This window comes from Podarcis vaucheri, assembly GCF_965113315.1.
Source record: "Podarcis vaucheri genome assembly, chromosome: 3".
Lineage (NCBI taxonomy): Eukaryota > Metazoa > Chordata > Lepidosauria > Squamata > Lacertidae > Podarcis > Podarcis vaucheri.
In genome coordinates, this window is record NC_138761.1 from 64527485 (window position 1) to 64542391 (window position 14907).

Here is a 14907-nt window from a genome sequence, read left to right on the forward strand (position 1 = left end):
GAATGCACCACCATATAGGCGACTTTGCCAAAATAAGTCTTTTACCTAATTTTTGAAATTGCTTTATGTAAACATAGCCATCTTTACAGCAAGATCAGTATACTGTGTAAGTAAATAATATGAAGTGTTGTACTGAGCAATATCAAACTTTTATCATTTAATTATGATTTTTAAAAAGTCATCTAAAGTGCAGTAGAAAAATAATCAATGCAGCATTTCCCAAAATGTTCTGAAAGAGTTTCCTTCTAGCAAAACTACCCCATATCTCAAGTGTTCATTCCAATATGTTATTTTGTACCTCCAGGCAGATGAGTTCACAAATAAAGTGAGGTATAACAATTCTGAGAAAGTAAATGTATCAAACTTTATTTGCTTATAGAACCAGCAGCTGCTGTTGTTTTTTTTGAAGCTAATCTTGGTGCCTTTGAATGTTCTTAACTCTTTCTTGAATCCCACAACCCCTTTATCTTCCTTCTCCTGCTGTGTTCCCACCAGCCCCAAAACCTGAAACAGCCTCAGCTCTCACCCAAGTGTAGCTTTGGTTACAGCAATTTTTCTATTAGAGGAAGTGAATGTTGGTGTTTCGTCTCTGTGGTGCATTTGTGATAAAGCTGTGGTGGTCTTATCTCTTTCATAGGTAGTGGCTCTTTATGACTACACAGCACATCGATCAGATGAGCTAACCATCCATTGCAGTGACATTATCCAAGTGTTATACAAAGATAATGATAACTGGTGGTTTGGCAGCCTGGCGAATGGACAGCAAGGCTATTTTCCAGCCAATTATGTGGTTGGCGAAAGTACGTATAATGCTTCTCCCTAGTATTTTTCTGCTTGTGGGGCCTTAACTGATTATCAAAGATTTGTCATTCTGTGCCGGTGTGCTGATGCGCTGATGTATTCAGCATACATCTGATATATTAAAATAATTAAAGTAGGATTAAATGTGAAATTTGAACAAGCATGCACTAGTCTGACCAACAAACAAGAAAGTGAAGAGCTACCACACACTGAGACTACCCTAACTATCTTATATTGTTCACTCTAACCTCGTTGTAGAATGTTGTTAGAGTGAACAAGGTTTCAAGGCAGAGAGTTGCCCTGTCTTGCTGACTGCCATCACCTTATAACGGAAGATGTTGAAGCTGCTATCTTAAATGATTAAAGCATGCACTCTGCTGAACATTTAGTTTTGTCTAAAAATTGAGGTCAGAATATATGCCCTTTTTATTTATTTTTTAAAAAACCAGGGATAACAAGCACTATTTTAAAAGGCATTCCCCCCTTTATATTGTAAAGGAAGGAATACCTTTTCACATGGGAGGAGATGTCTGATACAATGGGTGAGAGTCACCTATGGAGCCCTGTCAGTGGAAGTCTTCTGCCAGGACTTTCAAAACTAAAATCATATGATTAAGATTTTTTTTAAAAATTAAGCAAATGTTCTCAAAGAAGATAATCACAAGTGCATTCACAGACTTAACAGTCTCGGCATAATCCGTACATGTCTATTAGTGTCTCTTTCCTCACAAAAGTGTCCATATTACTTATTACTGAGAACTGTACCCACTGATGTTAGAATTAGTCTCCACACCAGAGGGCACCCTATGCAAAAGTCCATCTATTAAATCCCCATTTTTTATTATTTCCAATAACTGCTATTCATATACTTCTAAATGTTGGTATCTATATGATGAACTCATGAACGGATGGAACCAAGGCATATGGCAAATGTTTAGCAGTGAGCAAAGGCAGTTGGCTATTCATTTACTCCATGTTTTGTAGTCTCCCTTCCAAATGTTGCAGTATTGATTATGTATAGAGATGGAGAGTACAGATGTATGGAGAGACACAGCAGGCCCTTCTTTCTGTATCATATGCAACAGCCAGGGAACTACTACAAAAATCAATAGCCTTGAGTAACTGAAATGGGTATATTGAATAACGATGAAGAAGCTGACCCCAAAATGCTATGGATCAAGTTAGATTATCTCTTTAGTCATAATTAATTACTTATGATTCATTTTCAGCACAATATGAAGAACAACTATCTTCAGGTTTGGCCGAAGATTCTACTCCTCTTCTTTTCAGTGAACTGGGAGAATCAGCATCGCCAGCTATGCCTGGGGTAACTGTTTGCGGGAAAGGGCATATGGCACAATTATGCAAGATGGGATTGCATTTACCATTTCTTGTGATAACAGGTTAATTGCCAAGTGCTTCCAGCATATGTTAATTTTAATGCATGGGCTTGCATGAATTCAGCATTTCTCAAAACAGTGGAAGCCTGGAGGTTTTTATGCCTACAAAATACAATCCGTACATGTTGGGAAACATTTCATTTGGCAGAAAGGGAGAGAGGAAATTTAACTAAGTTAAATTGTTGCTACAAATTGTTTAGCTTGATTTAGCAGTAAACATATCCAGAAATGCTAATAAAGTAAAGATTCCAAATGGTTTGTATTCCTTTCTAATTGCAGCTTCATGGTAGGTGGTTGTTATGTCAATCAAGAGTATGTTACATTCGGGATCCAGAGCCCTGTGCAGTGGGTGCCTATTGCAAGGACTGTGCACTGGAATCTTTTGTGGGCATAAACATTTGCCATTGGGAAAACTGATTTAAGTTAGGCATAACTGGGACAACTTCAATAAACATCAGCTGCTCAGAAAGATGGAACAATATAATTGTGCTCATCAGTTGCTCATTCATTTACTTTATTTTAGAGTCAACACACTTAAAAGGAGTTCATATTTTTTTCTAGATAAATTTGTGTCTGCATATGCACTTAAAGATGTTGTATTAATTAGTTATCCTACATCAGCAAAAAGAAGAAAAAATGTACTCAAGAATTCACCTGGCAGGTCGTCTCAAATGTTACCCTAACCTGAATTCTGAGAGTAACTTCAATCAAATATTTAGCACTGTATTTTACAGTGATCAGGCAGAATCATTAACATGGCTAAAAATGAATATATGTTTGTGTGCAGCCATAACTCAAAGCCCATAGATTCCCACAGTGAGCTGCACATGCCCACAACCCCACCTCCACACCAGATGGCAACTTGGGGGTGATTTGAAACCCGGAGGAGTTTTTGAAACCTGGAGGAGTTTGTGAAGCACATGAGAAGCTGCTGATTAAAAATCACACAAATTCAAAAGTCCCATGGCCACACCTAAAGGAGCTCTCTGGATTGTGGAGTGTTTCATAAGGGTGTTTCATAATGGCAATTTTGATACAGCATGGACAGCGGATTTGCCGTTATTTTCTGAAATTTCCATATAAATAGATACAGTTAAAGACAGATATATATGGATTCTAATGAATGCATGAGGGTACCATTTCAGAATATCCACACCATCACATCTCATAAAATGCAAAGTAAAAGTAAAAAGTATTCACTGCATACATATCCCATTAATACTTTTGTTTGAGCCTAAAACTCTTAAGTTCAGCATCAGATTCAGTGAGCCACACTTGTTCATTTTCCACTATATTTCTATGGAATGAGATAGTTAGAAACCATGCAAGTTGTCTGCCTGTCATAGAGGACAAACGCTGGCTCCCTTGGTACTGCACCCCAAAGTCACCTTTGACTGGACTTAACTGTCCAGGGGTCATTTACTTCATTACCTATTACCACAGAGCAAAATTATCATAATAATAGCACTGTTAGCATTTCTGTTTCTAACTATTATAGACAATTTACAATCAAGACAAACAAAAATATATAAAAGGACTTAAGCTAAAGAAAGGATTATTATTTTAACAGCTTAAAGGTTGTACTCTGGGGAAAAAAGGATAAATCTGTCTGTTCTACCTATCTGAAACCAAGGTTCACTGGGGGGGCAGGGCTTCCCTTGAGAGACTCACCAGATATTGGGTGCTACAGCTAGAAAGGCTTTGTCTTGCTACTGAACCACCATATTTCTGATGGTTGGGCAGGCTCAAATGGAGGAGACAATCCTTTAAAAAATCTAGTCCTAAACTAGATTCTGATGTTACTAGATCTAATTTTGGATCTAGACAATAGTGATCTGTAACTGATCTCCATCATAGCACTAAGGTAGAATATGTAGGTGCTGCGTTACATTGAACATACCCTGTTGTTTTTTCAAAAAACAATACTGTACAGCAGTAACATTTGGAATTGGTATGTGGCAGTTTGTATGCTTATTAATTTCTGGCTTTAACTACCATATCTCGAAAATATTCTGACATTGCATTTAGCTGATATTTTAAAATAATCAGTGCACACAGGTGTAATTTTGGGATTTTTACAAATCTCCCCTCAGAGTGAAAACTGATGTTAATAGTCATTACATTGTCAATAACATTTAAAAACAAATGCAGTCCCCGTTGAAGACTCATTCAAGCATAGATTCATAACTTGTGTGTGAGAATGTATGTGTATGTTTTTGCTAAACACACCTGAACATTTCAAGGGGGTTTAAAAGCTGTGGAACTGTTTCCTCCTTTTTAACCACAAAGGGTGAGAATTTCATGCATGAGGGATCTTCTTTCTGAAGCGAGGTATATTCTACCCTCATTCAGGAAGCCGGTGGGTTTTTTGTCGTACACGTGTTGACCCCGTTTTCTTCTCCCCCCTCCTTTCTCCTTTACTGATTAAAGTTTTCCTATTTTGCAGATGTCAGCATACTTCAATAAGTCAGGAGACCAAAGATTTATTTCAGAGAATGACACAGACTACCTGGCTACACAGTAAGCAACCATTTGTGGAAAGCAGCCTGCTTTGTTTGTTCCATTGCTTAGAAGTAGTAAAAAAAAAGCAAGCAAAAAAAGGCGGCGATTTTAATGTAACTCTAGAAACTAAATGGTTCAGAGAAGTTAAGGAAAATGTAAACAGTGGTTTGTATCACAATTGACAGTCATATTCCAAATGTCCTAAGAAATTTATTGTGTCATTAATCCATGATGTTACTTTTCCTTTCTTTGGATGAACTACTCATAAAAGATTTGATCCACACATTCAATTGCTTTGTCAGATGCACTACGTAGAAACCAGAATATGGGAGGCTACTGCAGGAATCAGCGCAATATGCATTACTACAAAAGTTCATAAGTTTAGGTTAAAAGAATACTAGGCAGAACAGAACCAATATTCTGGTCGTAGAAGGCTGAAGAAAACTACACAGGAGGATATGGAGATGGGAAAAGAGGAAAACTTGAGGGCAAGGACTCATTGAGCACCCAGTCACAATCCAGTATCCACTTACACTGGTAGTTTCTTTCCTGAAATACTCATTGATTTCTCGCCCTCCACATTTTCCCCTAGTCCACTGCTAGTTAGTAATGCTGGGCAAACTAAGATATGCATATCTTTGTAGTTATACTAACAAGGTTAAATTGCACTGTCTGTAACTGACAAGGCTACTATGGGGTTTTACCAATCAGAGCTGCATCTGTGAATTCTTGATCTTTTCCTCTGAAAATATGAAAATTATTCTCTTAGCATCTCCCTACCTGGATTTCTTCTGAAAGATCAATCAACAAATTGTCAAAGGGTTAGTTTAAAGTGTTCACCCACTTTCAGCATACTTGTCTTGAGGATCATGTTTCCTTTAGACACAGTTTTAGTGCATCCCAGCACCATGAAATCAGCCCGCAGCAGCCTCAGAAATGGAATCTAAAGGCTAGTGATTGGGAAGAAGCACAGTCTAAATAGTTTTAGTCTGACAAATTTCTAACACAGTCTTTTATTCTACTTTCCCCATAGGAGTGGAAAGAGGAAGACAAAGAAGAAAGGCATACAAATGGAGCAGGCGGAAGCCACAGAATGCAAGGCTAATGCAACTGACAACTTTCCATCTAATGATGTTGAGGATGAACCTAAGAAAAGCATGGTGAAGAAGAGAAAGAAAAGAGCTGTCAAAACTGCAAGTTCAAGTGGAATTTCGAATGATGGTTTCCAACTGGACTCTCCCAAAGCATAGTCTCTATTTTGTTTTTGGATGCTGATTTCATGGATAAAAAGTTCTATGGAAAAACATTCCACTGTTTATCGTGGAATGATGATATCATGTTTATCATGGTGTGGTGAGCCCAAGAAAAAGAGCATGTACTGAATGTTCCACTGAAACGCATATGAGTTCAAGCAGCAAGTATGACTTCAGTATTTCATTTTTGCGAATAGAAAACACTTTGAAATATCTCAATATTTCTCAATTGAAATATTTCAATACTATTGAAATAATCAGTTTTTGTTGGGCCTATTCATGTCAAGATAAAGTGGTCCAAGAATAGTTTGTTTAAAATTTAAAAAAGCACTTTCATGGGTAAAGTCAAAAGAACTGTTTACTGAAAAATTGCCTTTGCAACTGTCTCACATACTGATGTGCATCTGCAAATGAGAGTGAATAATCATATGAGTAAATGCCAGCTACCATCACTACGGAATGCAACAGATAGCTTTTTGTATATTGATATTTAAAATAAAAGTTTTAATGTATATTATTAATGCACATTAATGTTAATAGTATTAAAACAATGCAATAGTAATACAATAGGTTTTGCAGAATTCTGTTTTTGTTACACTCAAAGCATTGCCAAATTCGTTTTCTACTTTGTTCTGAAAACCTGTTTTGCATCAATATGTGGGTGGGATATATTTTTGTGTCATATTATGTTTATGCTCAGGTGTAACTGTTTTTAAATTAAAAGGCATTAAGTTGTGAAGGAATTATTCATGATGATTTCCGGTGACTTTATTTATGGTCCTCTTGTGTATGTTGACTGCGGATGTCCAGGTTATTTATACCATGTTAGGAAATTCTGCCCCCTTCCTTTCTGAGGCAATAAATAACATAAAATTAGAAAACCCTTTTTTAGTAGTCATGGCATTTGATTCCATTAAAAAGAAAGAAGTGAGAATAACCATGTTGACCACTGATGTGTAAAATAACATCCAGATGCAAAGGATTAAATACTATATACATATACTATCCCTGCATATGTTTAGCAGACACAGAAACACAAACATGTTTATCTGCATAAAACTCAGTTTCCTCCTTCAAACAACTCTTGTAAAAATATAGTTTGTACAGGAGAACATTGCAGTAACCCAGGCTGGATGTAACTAGGTCAGGGGTACCAATGTGGTGCCTTCCAGACAATACTGGAGTACAATTCCCATCATCCTTGACAATTGGCTGTGGGAGTTTGGGTCCAGCAACATCTGGAGGGTGCCATGTTAGCTATTCCATGTTGGTTATAAATAAGTGAGGCCAGATACAGTATACTCCGTCCAATTAGGATTTTAGTTTAGGAGTCAGCCAAAGGGTCAGAACATCTCTATCCACATCAGCAGATTCATCAGCCAACAGCACCTGCATCTTACCCAGATTGCTTTTCAGTTTATTTGTCCTCATCTACACCATAAGTGCCACCAGACACTGATTCAGGGTTTCCACAGCTTCCATAGAATCAGAGTATGGAAACAAGAGCTGTGTGTGATCGGAATACCAGTGACACTTCAGCACAAACTTCTGCATGAATTCTCCCAGCTGTTTCGTTAAAGGTATTGAAGTGCATGTGGGACAAGGTGAAACCCTCTGACACCCTGTAAACCAAATGCCATGGGATAGAGGGCTAGTCCTCCACCTACAAGGAACAACCCTCCACCACATTGGGGAACCAATGCCACCATAAAACAATACCTCCCAGCCCCACCTTGGGAAGGTTTTGATGGTACTGAATGCTATTTAGGGGTCCACAAGTAACAATGGGATCACACACTCCACCTGTGTATCTCCCCAGTATAGATCATCTACTAGGGTGAGCAGGAGTTTTTTTTCAGTTTTAGAATCAGGTTGGAATATAGAGTGGAATGGATCTAGTTAACTGGTTCCATCCTGTTAATCTGTAGTTTAATACATGAAATTGAGATGCCACTGAATGCATATAAAATGTATTTCCTAAAATACCAGATGTTTGTAAAGGACTGGGGGCTATCATTTGTTCAAGTCAAGTTTAGAGGACTGAAGTCACAAGAGCTTGTTCCCTTGTGATACCGTAACATTGCATTTCAGACTCCTCTGCATGCTTAATATTCTAGCTCTCTGCTCTTTTAATATTCTAGACCTGCTGGTGGTGATGTTCTCATTTCGTTTCTTTCTTTTTTTCCTTTACACAAAATCTCTCGTCATCTTCAGGTTTTGAAAGTAAATAGTCTAGCGTGACATCATGCTATGTATCGGAGAGAGCTGAGCAGTAGCCAAGATCTGGATGCTCGTTTGGAAGGCATTGTTAACTATTAATTTGACATTGTGGACACTGAAGACAGAAATAACACTTCACATAAACACCATACTGATGTGGCTGTAATCAAAGGCACAGCGCCTCCTTTCATGCTAGCAAACTGGGACTCCAATTATGTTCACTGCTCTGAAGCTGAATAGAGCTGCTTTGCCACACTTTCCAAATTGAGAGTGGAGATGCAGCAGCAGTCTCTTCTAAGGCACTGTTCCAAATAACAATTAAGGAGAGAAATCAGATAAAAGGCCCAACATGAAGATTTATGGAGCTGAAAACATTCTCTTTAAAACAGTGTTGTTGCTATTGTCATTACAAACAAAAGCATAGGTTTTATTTGCATTCACCTTCCTTTCCACACATGGGAGTTAAAGTTTTCTACTGCTTTGCATTCTTAGGTGCAGAATTAATAGTTATCCGCCTTTCTTTGTTACACAAAGTACACAGATATGTATTCAACAAAATGGTGCACAAGTGATTTTCCAACACCTAGCATTAATATCTCGTCTCCCTTAATACGAATAAGTATCAGCACATCACAAAACTATTTTGCATCATTCTTTTCTTTGCAGAATTGTAACCAACAAACCATACAGAATCTTCTGTTACCTTTTCAGAGAGGATTTTCCCCAATAAAAATTATGTGTAGTAGAGGTGTCTTTTGTTCAGGGATGTGGAGAAATGTTCATTTATGGGTTTGAAAAAGTGTTCATTGGTGGAATGGGTTTCTCAAACGATCAGTCTGTCAACAGGGAGCGTGTATGTGGTGAGGGTGGAATCAATTGATCAGACTGATATTGGAACTGAATCTGAGAATCTTTTTGGCCCCAACTTTGCTTCTCCCCTCACCTGTTGAAGCTTGAAGTACAAATGCCTGTCTGAATGTAGTCTTGATCTGCACCCTGTAACATGCTGTGCAACCGCACACATGCACATATACATGCTAAATTCTTAAGAACTGGGTCATTGTATTTTCTCAAACTCAGCTTCATCTTAATAGGTACCACTTCAGTTCTGCACAATTTCTTAGCTGCCACTCAAAATTCTCCTCTCTCCACCCTTAATAGGAACATTTACATATGTGGAAGACACGTTTCTGGCTGCCACCTCATATCCCATCTGGATCACATATAAGAAAATTGCTCTATTTATTGCAAGCCTACTTGGATACTTTTATAAAATGGTTCTGTTTAAAGAAAAATGTTATATTCCAAAGCAAATGCCTTTGTGTTGTTGTTTTAGTGAAGTTGCAAAGTTAATTAAAAAATAATAATAATTTGGCATTGCATGATTTATTGGGCAAAACTTTCCTGGCTGGAGAGGGTTTCCTAAAAAGTCTCCATATAACTCAAGTTAATTACAAGAATTAATTCTGAAGCGAAGAAGGCTAAGCTATATGGGCACAACATCAGGAAGTTTAAAACATGAGTTCTATTAAAACAGTGGAGCTCTGGAAGAACCTGCTACAAGCTTTTGTGCATTTAGGGGGTTTAGAGGCTGGGCATGATCTGTCGTTTTCTGTTTTCCTTTACTTTTATTAAGTTATAGCCCATCTTTTTTGGAAAATCAAAATAGCTTTTAAAGTCTGTTTGCTCCTAGTTTGACATATATAAATAGTTCAGCAAAGGCACAGTGAACAGCATACTGACAAACCATTAAAAGGGAAAGAAGAAGATGACACAAGTTGCCCTCGCCAGCTCCCACAACCATCATGTTGCATTTGGGTTTTGCCTTAAAGTCTTTTAAGAAACAGACATCACGAATCAGAGCAGTGTACTTGTAGCATCACTTAATTCAAAAGGCAAAAGGGGATCACAATCAAACAAGGGCTAATGAGAACACAGAGGAACATGACAATTGAGAGTCTCCGTTGACTAGCGAACTAAGTCTGCCGGCTGGACCCAATTGTCTACCAAAGAATTGAATGTCAGGATCATTTAGGGTTAACAATGGTCCAACACAAGAAAAAGCAGACAGCTATGAAAAATAGCCGGCATGGTAGCCATTCTGCAGAGACCAGGGATACAAACTTGATAATGAGGCAGTGCATTCACTGCATCCTTCTGCTCTAATTACTAAGGTGAATAGGAAATACTTAATCGAAGACGGGAAGAGGATAAAGAAGGGGGACAAAACACTTGTTTTGTAAACACAAATAGGAGAATATTATTTAAAGAAACCTTTTCTACTATATGTGAAATAGTAGCCACAACTCTGTGGTAACTGCAGCATACATTAGCAGGTGCCGTTTATGAAACACTTGCAGTGCAGTAAGTAACCAAATTCTTTTTGTAGAAGGGGAACTGTTCAGTAGGTGATGGTTTTAAGTAAGCAGATAGAATTCTGAAATCCTAATGTGTATTCTATGGAACTGTTTCTTTTTTAAAAAAATATAGCTTACCTCTAATAATAAATACATTTTAATCATTTAAAAAAATGAATGAATCAACATTGTACAGGCAAAAAAGTAGAATTTGTGTGTTAGAACAAAGATTGGCAAAACATTGATGGGTGTTGTGTCTTATTTTGGTCAAAAAATATATCATTTGGTAGGTCTGAAGGGAAACAATAGCTGGTGGTTAAAAAAACTTTCATTTCTAGTTCATTATTTCATCTACAATGATTTGAAAATGATAATTATAAAAGTTCCACATCAATTCAAAGTTCCTTTGGGTTCCAGCTATTAAAGTATACATTTAGAAATGAACTATGTAACATGCAGAAAGTATGACTGAGAAACATCTATATAAGAAAGAGAGCTCACTCTGTTTTGAGGGATAAGCAGAGGCGGTTGGAGGATGGATGGCGGCTAACAGATTGAGGTTGAATCCTGACAAGACAGAAGTACTATTTTGGGGGGACAGGGAGCGGGTTGGTGTGGGGGATTCCCTGGTCTTGAATGGGGTAACTGTGCCCCTGAAGGACCAGGTGCGCAGCCTGGGAGTCATTTTGGACTCACAGCTGTCCATGGAGGCGCAGGTTAACTCTGTGTCCAGGGCAGCTGTCTACCAGCTCCACCTGGTACGCAGGCTAAGACCCTACCTGCCCGCGAACTGTCTCGCCAGAGTGGTGCATGCTCTAGTTATCTCACGCTTGGACTACTGCAATGCGCTCTACGTGGGGCTACCTTTGAAGGTGACCCGGAAACTGCAATTAATCCAGAATGCAGCAGCTAGACTGGTGACTGGGAGTGGCCACCGGGACCACATAACACCAGTTCTGAGAGATCTGCATTGGCTCCCAGTATGTTTTCAAGCATGATTCAAAGTGTTGGTGCTGACCTTTAAAGCCCTAAACGGCCTCGGTCCTGTATACCTGAAGGAGCGTCTCCACCCCCATTGTTCAGCCCGGACACTGAGATCCAGCTCCGAGGGCCTTCTGGCGGTTCCCTCATTGCGAGAAGTGAGGCTACAGGGAACCAGACAGAGGGCCTTCTCGGTAGTGGCGCCCGCCCTTTGGAACGCCCCCCCCATCAGATGTCAAAGAGATAAATAATTACCTGACATTCAGAAGACATCTTAAGGCAGCCCTGTTCAGGGAAGTTTTTAATATGTAACTCTGTACTGTTTTTAACACTGATTGGGAGCCGCCCAGAGTGGCTGGGGAAACTCAGCCAGATGGGCGGGGTATAAATAATAAATTATTGTTATTATTAATTATTATTATTATTCTTAAAGTGACAACAAACCAGAGCATGGTAGTTTGTGGGATAACTTTCTTTCACAAGGAAGGGAAATTTTAACCTTGTCCTCTGCTTGAGGTAACCCATTTACTTTTCAACTCTTTCCCTTATTCTGAGGTAAATATGCTGCATTTCTCAACATACATTTTGTGTATCCGGGTTCTTCTTTTGGCACTCTTTTGGCATTGTTATTACAAGATAATGTCAGACGCTAATAGGACTGGGCATTCCTCCTTTTGCTAAAGATTGATCAAGAATACTCAGTTTTGTGACTGCCATTCAGCTGCTACTGTTGTTATTTCAAGGACCTGCAGTTAAGTGGAGAAAACTTACTAAGAACACTTTTCCAGTGTATGAAGAAAACACACTAAGCAGGGACTTGGTCAAATGGCCTACATCAAATGGCACCTGAGCAAATAATGTCATCATCATTTTTAATAACTCATTTTATTGCATTTGTGGGACATTTCACAGGTCTGATCAGAACGGAGATGGAATACAACTTTAGGACACTACACTGCCTTGAGTCCAATGGAATAAATTTGATATATGAATAAAATAAATTAATTATCTACTAACAGCCAACATCCTTATTAGCTGCTTTCTGGGGGTTGCATTTGAGGCAATACAGACCTCCATATTATTCTGAGATAACTGTCCTGTCCAAGACTACAACTCACCCTGTATTGACTGGGGCTGATGGGAGTTTGAGTTCAGCAACATTTGGAGGGACACAGCAACGTCAGATTTAGAGTGGTACAGGCAGTCCCCCCACCCACCCACCCACCCAGGGTATTAAGCTAAGGGGATGCAAAATTGAGAAGACCCATAACCTAAAAGATCCAGTGGGGTAGGGTTTTTTGTCTAACACAGGGCACCATATTACAAGAGTTTACCAAAGTTCACTCCTAACACATGTTCCCTATCCCTTTTGTAGGCCAAGGTTGTGGTTAGGAGTTAAAAGCAGAGCCATTGTGGAGGTGAAGGGAGCAATATCTGCGGCTCCAGATAGCTTTGGGAAATCTTGGTTGGATCTACTGGCCTAGCTAAAAGACCAGTCAGCTTTTGGAGATTTTCAAGCTCAAACTAACAAAAGAAAAAGAACAGATTATTTCTTTTTTTTTTTGCAAGTAAATTTTTATTCAGAATTTGTAAAAGAAAAAAAAAGGACAAACAAATACAAAAATAGACATTTTAACATAAATTATTCATCCTATTTTCATGCTATACAAAAAGTAAGCATACAATCATACAAAAAAAATAATATAAGCATTAGGCTCTACTTAGCCTTTGACTTCCCTCCACCCTTTTGGTAAGTATCAAATAAATCCCGGATTGCGTAATTAGTTTATTAAAGTTTATACTTATTAGCTGATAAAGTTTTTCTAATACCGCCAGTTCCTCCTATATATCCGTTCCAATATATTTCCAAAATTTACTCCAATTTTTTTGAAATTTCTGGTCGTCTTGGTCTCGTATTCTGCCTGTTAATCTATCTAGCTCGGCATAGTTAATCATTTTGACCTGCCAGTCACTTACGTTAGGTATATTTTCTGTTTTCCAGTTTTGTGCCAGCATAATTCTTGCGGCTGTGGTGGCATAGAGAAAAATTTTTTTATCTTCATTTTTTATTTCCTTACCCATAATTCCCAGCAAAAAGGCCTCAGGTCTTTTGGGAAAAGTATATTTAAAAACTTTTTTAAGTTCATTATAAATTGCTTCCCAAAAAACCTTCACCTTGTTGCATTGCCACCACATATGGTAGAGGTCTCCCTCCACTTCACCACATTTCCAGCATGTCCTATTTTCTGATCTATAGATTTTAGCTAATTTTGCCGGCGTGAGATACCATCTATAGAGCATTTTCCAGACATTTTCTCTCAAACTCGTACAGGCCGTAAATTTAATATCTCTATGCCACAATTTCAACCACTTTTCAAACTTGATGTTATAGCCGAAGTCAATTGCCCATTTAATCATTGCCTCTTTGACTTCCTCGTCTTTTGTATGCCATTCCAGTAATATGTTGTATAATTTAGACAATGTTTTGTTTTTACCTTCTATTATTTCTATATTGAATTTTGATTTCTTGTCCTCAAAGCCCATTTTTCTTTTATCTTGCTTTAACATATCATTCACCTGATGATACTGTAACCAACCGGTGAATTGATCCTTTATTTCCTCATAAGGTTTAAGTTTAAGCCCTTGTTCTGATTTTCTTACCAAATCTTCGTAAGTGGCTGTCTTCTCTTCCATGTTGGTTTTTTTTTTTGTTAAGACCTCTACCGGTGAGATCCACCATGGTGTTTTTCTTTCAAGAAGGTTCTTATTTCTTTCCCAGACCTGATATATTGGTCCCCTGAAAATATGATTTAAGAAAGCCCTGTGGACTTTCACCTTCTCATACCAGAGATATGCGTGCCACCCGTACCAATTATTGAAACCTTCTAAATCCAACAGGTCTCTGTTCTCCAGTTTTATCCAATCTTTTAGCCAAAGTAGGCACGCTGCTTCATAATATAAACTCAAATCTGGGAGAGCAAAACCTCCTCTTTCCTTTTTATCAGTTAATATTTTCATTTTAATCCTTGGTCTTTTCCCCTGCCAGATGAATTTCATCAGGGTTCTCTGCCATTCTTTACATTGTTTTAAACCTTTAATAACTGGAAGAGTTTGAAATAGGAACAACATTCTCGGCAAAACATTCATTTTAACCACTGCTATCCTTCCTAAAAAGGAAAATTTCATCCTCTCCCATATTTCCAGATCTTTCTTTATTTTTTTCCATGTAACTTCATAATTATCTTTATATAGGTTTATGTTTTTTGCCGTGATCCACACTCCCAAATATTTCACTTTTTTCACCACCATGATTTCCACTTTTTGTTCTAGATCTTTCGTTTCTTCCTTAGTTAGATTTTTAACCAGCATTTTAGTTTTATTCTTATTTACCTT

General features: G+C 38.1%; 1 protein-coding gene and 1 long non-coding RNA gene across 7 annotated transcripts in view; one reads left to right on the plus strand and one right to left on the minus strand.

Moving 5' to 3' along the window:
- The window catches only part of AHI1 (Abelson helper integration site 1), a 64301-nt gene extending 57602 nt beyond the window's left edge, over nt 1–6699 (plus strand). For 5 of the 6 annotated variants that reach the window (XM_082215893.1, XM_082215889.1, XM_082215890.1 and 2 more), the window contains exons 22-25: nt 638–800; nt 2031–2128; nt 4648–4721; nt 5737–6699. In XM_082215893.1, the coding sequence (XP_082072019.1) occupies nt 638–800; nt 2031–2128; nt 4648–4721; nt 5737–5953 (552 nt within the window). In that variant the 3' untranslated portion in view covers nt 5954–6699. Of the gene's footprint in view, nt 1–637; nt 801–2030; nt 2205–4647; nt 4722–5736 lie in introns of all 6 variants that reach the window. The other variant, XR_014217755.1, reaches the window with a different exon arrangement.
- The window catches only part of LOC309528511, an 82566-nt gene that overhangs the window by 39734 nt on the left and 27925 nt on the right, over nt 1–14907 (minus strand). The gene's annotated exons all lie outside the window — the stretch shown is intronic.